Source organism: Brassica oleracea, chromosome C8 (assembly GCF_000695525.1).
Source record: "Brassica oleracea var. oleracea cultivar TO1000 chromosome C8, BOL, whole genome shotgun sequence".
Taxonomy (NCBI): domain Eukaryota; kingdom Viridiplantae; phylum Streptophyta; class Magnoliopsida; order Brassicales; family Brassicaceae; genus Brassica; species Brassica oleracea.
In genome coordinates, this window is record NC_027755.1 from 26804444 (window position 1) to 26809046 (window position 4603).

Below are 4603 nucleotides of genomic sequence, written 5' to 3' on the forward strand. Positions count from 1 at the left end.
AACTTCCGACGACTACAACGGTTACATTTTTTATCGGAATGTCGTCGAAAAGTCGTCGGAAAATTCCGACGAACCGTATGTCGTCGGAATTCCGTCGGAAATGGCCGACGGAATTCCGTCGGAAATGGCCGACGGAATTCCGACGACTTCATTTTTTTGGATTTGGTCGGAAATTTGTCAGTATTCCGTCGCAAATGTCCGACGACCTTGGTGTCCGTCGGAAGCTCCGTCGGAATTAGGAGTGTTTTCTTGTGGTGAGTTTATGGTTTAGAGTTTTGGGTTTAGGGTTTAGATTTTAGGATTTAAGGTTTATTGTTTAGAGTTTGGGTTTAAGGTTTAAGATTTAGGGTTTAGATTTTAGGATTGAGATTTATTGTTTAGTGTTTCGGATTTATGATTTATGGCTTTAGAGTTTAAGTTTTTAGACGGCGTTAATTAATGTCGGTGTTATTTTTTTTTCAGCTATTTTTTTTATTTTTATTGTCTTTTTTAACTATTTGTACATGGCACTTTGATTGGTTATAAAGAGTACCATTCACCAGAGGAGTGAACCTAAGTATTGTATTATAATGTTAATGTCAGAGAAGCCCGAAAAGGGAAAGGAAAATAAGGGCAACCGCATCAGTGTATTTTAGTGAGTCTCTTGGAGATATAAATAACAGAAAATGAAGAATTGAGCAAAAAGATGAAAATGTAAAACTAAATGTAAAAGAAAATCGTTCTTGTTTAAGATACTCTTAACAATTTTTTGAGGAACTGGTTTAGCACATGTCACTCATCTATTGATTAGTATTAAAAAAAGCCATTCACAAGTTAGTTTAAAATTTTAATAGGAGTCTCTCCCGGTAATATTCAGAAAGAAAAAGAGGAGAAATAACAATTTGAGTTTTGACCGGGTGACTGTGGTCGAATGGTAAGGAGACGGGACTGAGACGCCAACACGTTTCAGGTTCGATCCATCTGCTGCGAAAAGCTAAGTCACAATTATCCTGGTCACCTAACATGAATATGAGTCTATGCTTTAGTGACCATTTAAATATCCGGAGAAAGGGTCTATCCGTGGCTACACCTCTTCTTAGGTATTAGTCTAGATCTTTCCATGGATCTGGGATACTTCCAGGTTAATCAAGAAAAAATAACAATAAAGAAGAAAAGAAAAGAAAGTTGGTAAATTAGTTTACTCATTTTTTATAGTTCAACCAAACGTCCACGTGACAACGGCGTCATTATGCTTTCGTTGCTGTCACATACTCTACTCTGTCTTTAGCGACCAAATTAACAACAGCCGTCGAAATAAGAAGAATATTCGTATATGTGTACGAATTCTAATTAGGCTTCTTGGTGCACTACAAGAACATAATAATGATATGCTACTTTTAAATTTATGTTTTACACTATTATACTTATAGGACCATGATTAACCCGGATTCTTATGATAAGATTCTTAACATTGGTTAAGAACCATTTCTTAACTTTTAACTAAGAAAATCTAAGAACCGTCTCTTAAATAACAGATATAAGAACCAGTTCTTAACCGAAAAATATAAAAAAATAAAAAAAATAAAACAAAAAATGTCAAATCATGAATTAAAAACTCCAAATTAAGAGTCCGGATTAATCATGCTCTTATAGTTATGATACTTTTTCAAGATGTGCTTTATCATATCTCCTCCATAGTGAGGTTCCTGTACAAACGCTTTAAGAGCATCTCTATTTCTACTCCATTTTTTCCTCTAAAATTGAGTAAAAGTGAATATGTAGTAAAGAATGCTCCAGTCCAACCCCATATATCTCACTTCATAATGAAATTTACTACATAAATGGAGTAATCTGTTTTTTGTTTGTTCATCACTCCATTACGAAGTGGGAAATGGAGTAGGGCTGAAGCAATTTTACTCTGTTTTCACTTTTACTCTATTTGGAAGAAAAAAATGGAGTTTTACATCAGAGATGCTCCGATAGACCAACTTGTTAAATAATGATTAATAAGAGTAAAATAAAACCCCGTAAGTTGCATGGGGTCATCACTGATTAATCGTCTGATAATTTATTGACTCTGGTACAAAAAGGTTGTTCTTTTGTTGACACACTCACTCTTTGGCTAATGAAAAAAAAAACTGCATATTTTCAAAATTTCGTTATTTAGAAGAACACTAAATCAAAAACAAAAATGTTGTATATGTACAAGTATTGATATAGGATGCACCAACTTCTCAGCCACGGGAACAAATCAACAAAACAACTGAAAGTTGTAGAAATTAGTTAGGCCAGGCCTCAGTGTGTTGTTTTCTCAAAAACAAAAATGTTTTAATAGTGAAAAGCGCGATGTCAGAAAAAAAAAGGTGAAAAGCGCCAAAATAGCTAAATTTGGAAATCTGTAGACCTTCCATTTATTCTAGCTTTTTTATTTTGAGCAACCCATTTATTCTAGCTTTGTTTTGACCCTATCGAAACAAATACGGACGTACAAAATATCTTCTACAGTTAAATACTTCAGAATATATTTGCAATCAGCAGTACTCATTCTTACGTACTTCGGATTATATATCTAATTCATGTTGGCAAATAAGAGCATTTATGACTTAATCTGATATGATATGTAAAAATATCTTAATGGATCATGAAAGCCGTATTTTAGGTTATGAATTTTATACGAATCCGAGTTTAAGCTGGGATGCCCAAATATCCGAACAAAAATACAAACCCGAATATCTGAGAAGTACCCAAAATAGTATTTATAGCTTAAATAAGTAATTAAATTATTCAATGTCATATTTATTTTGATGTTTTATGTAATGACTCCGAATTATTATTAACCAAACCGAAATGGATTTGGATCTAGAATATATCTTAAATTTATAAAAACTATCGAACCTGAAATATTATTAGTCAAACCCAAACATATATAAATTCGAATGTAACCTACCAAACTAAACCCAAAAATCCAATGTGAACTCAAATTGGTCGAACGGTCAGTACAACAAGTACGATTAAAAATCAGAACCAACAAACAATATCAACATACAAACTCATACAACATCAAGAGTTTCGGATGTTACAAAACAGTTTTATTATTGATAGGTCGAAACAAAAATTATCCCTAGTTTATTCTTGATTTGGAATTATGAATCCATCATTAAATATTACAAATGTGTATATATTATAAAATAATTTCAAAAATGCATATAGTAGTGTAATGTATTAAATGAAGCTAGCAGCTATTAAGTTTTAGGCTCATCGTTCTTGATGGCATGACCAACTCCGGGGCTATGTCCTGGTGTCGTAGGCTTGAAGTCATCTCCTTTCTTATGACCCATACCGGGACTGTTTCCTGGAGTAGTAGGTGCGAAGTCCTCCGTAGTTCCGGTTTTAAAATGATCTTGACCGTCCATTTTTGGCGATTTTCTTTCTTCCGTGGGCTCGAAGTTATCTTTAAGCCCTTCAACATTTGCACTCCCTTTCTTGTGGCCCATTTCAGGACTGTGTCCCGGAGAAGTAGGTGCGAAATCGTCAGTCAATCCGGTTTTGAAATGAGACTGACCGTTCGTTTTCTGCAGCATTCTTCCTTGCGTGGGCTTGAAGTTATCTTCAACCCCTTTAACATTTGCATGTCCTTTCTTATGCCCTATCCCGGGACTGTTTCCTGGAGAAGTAGGTGCGAAATCGTCCGCAACTCCGGTTTTGAAATGATCTTGACCGCTGGTTTTTTGAACTTTTCTTCCTTCCGTGGGTTTGATGTCATCTTGGAACCCTTCAACATTTGCATTACCTCTTTTATGTCCCAAACCAGGACTGTTTCCTGGAGAAGTAGGCACAAACTCATCTGTAGATCCAGCTTTGAAATGATCTTGGCCGGTTGTTTTCCTCAACTTTCTTGCTTCAGTGGTGATCGGTGCTTGATCAAATATTATCGATATGATAATAGTTCTCAAAATGAGAGCGAATAGCTTCATGTTTCCTTCTTGTTTTAAAGGAATTTAGAGCTCAGGATTATGAGTTTGTATATATGAGTAATACTTGTGTTTGGGTCTGGAGTAAGAATGCCCCAAAGGTGTTGTATTTATAAGGCCATGAGATTGTTTATGTTGCCATTCGTTGAATTTAAAATGTGTGGACAGTGACAACATTGATTGATTTTGGACCGTCTATTTATTAATTTAAGAATAGTGATTTACACTACAAAGTGGTCATGTAATTATACCAAGACCGTCTTAAATTTTTTGAAGGTATCTGTTTTAAAATGAAAAACAAAACGTTCAAAAATATTCAGTCACATGCAAATGTAGCTAAAATATGTAATGTTCGAAATTTTGAATGTCACAATCGAATCCTCTCTCAAATTGTGAAAATAATATCATACTCTCTATTTATCACCTCCATGATTTTTTTGAAGAGGTAAGATGTCTGCCCTGAAGTAGTCGCTGACGTAGTTGCTGAAGCAGACGTCGGGTTAAGTGGTGAAGACCATGTGGAGTCAAGATGCTGAGCTGGAGTCGTGTAGACTTGGAGAACAAGGGAGTACCTTGGAGATATGGAAAGAGAAATAAACTTGAGGAACAAGTTTATGACTTAAAGAAAGAGGAATAAGTGCATTCCAAGAAAA

The 4603-nt window shown here is 34.9% G+C and overlaps 1 protein-coding gene across 1 annotated transcript; it reads right to left on the minus strand.

Moving 5' to 3' along the window:
- Positions 1–3054: 3054 nt before the first annotated feature.
- LOC106311051 lies at positions 3055–4016 on the minus strand. Its single transcript, XM_013748283.1, has one exon. The coding sequence runs from the start codon at positions 3951–3953 to the stop codon at positions 3222–3224; it is 732 nt and encodes a 243-aa protein (XP_013603737.1). The 5' UTR covers positions 3954–4016; the 3' UTR covers positions 3055–3221.
- Between the last annotated feature and the right edge of the window lie 587 nt (positions 4017–4603).